The sequence below is a fragment of the Gavialis gangeticus genome, unplaced genomic scaffold, assembly GCF_001723915.1.
Source record: "Gavialis gangeticus isolate Ggan-Ray unplaced genomic scaffold, GavGan_comp1, whole genome shotgun sequence".
NCBI classification, from domain to species: Eukaryota; Metazoa; Chordata; order Crocodylia; family Gavialidae; genus Gavialis; species Gavialis gangeticus.
Genome location: NW_017728992.1, coordinates 43480253 through 43480495, shown reverse-complemented (window position 1 = coordinate 43480495; position 243 = coordinate 43480253). Strand labels below are relative to the sequence as shown.

Here is a 243-nt window from a genome sequence, read left to right as displayed (position 1 = left end):
GAGCCCCTCCTCCCCCCGGCCCGAGCCCGGCGGCGGCGCTGACCTGCATAGAAGCGGATGAGGCAGCCGGTCTCGGGGTCCAGGCCCTCCTCCTGCACCCGCCACAGGTCGCGGAAGCCGAGCTGCGAGAGGTAGTCGTTCTGGATCTGCAGGGGCCGCTCGTGGGCCTCCAGGCGGCGGCTGGTCTCGCCGTGCAGCTGCACATACAGCGCCCCCTCGGGCGCGGGCAGCTCGGCCGGGCGC

General features: G+C 74.9%; 1 protein-coding gene across 1 annotated transcript in view; it reads right to left on the bottom strand.

The window, feature by feature from the left end:
• Window positions 1–243, bottom strand: part of PHLPP1 (PH domain and leucine rich repeat protein phosphatase 1) — a 269023-nt gene that overhangs the window by 267945 nt on the left and 835 nt on the right. Inside the window, exon 2 of the mRNA XM_019518523.1 lies at window positions 44–238. Coding sequence (XP_019374068.1) covers window positions 44–238 — 195 coding nt within the window. The remainder of the gene's footprint in view (window positions 1–43; window positions 239–243) is intronic.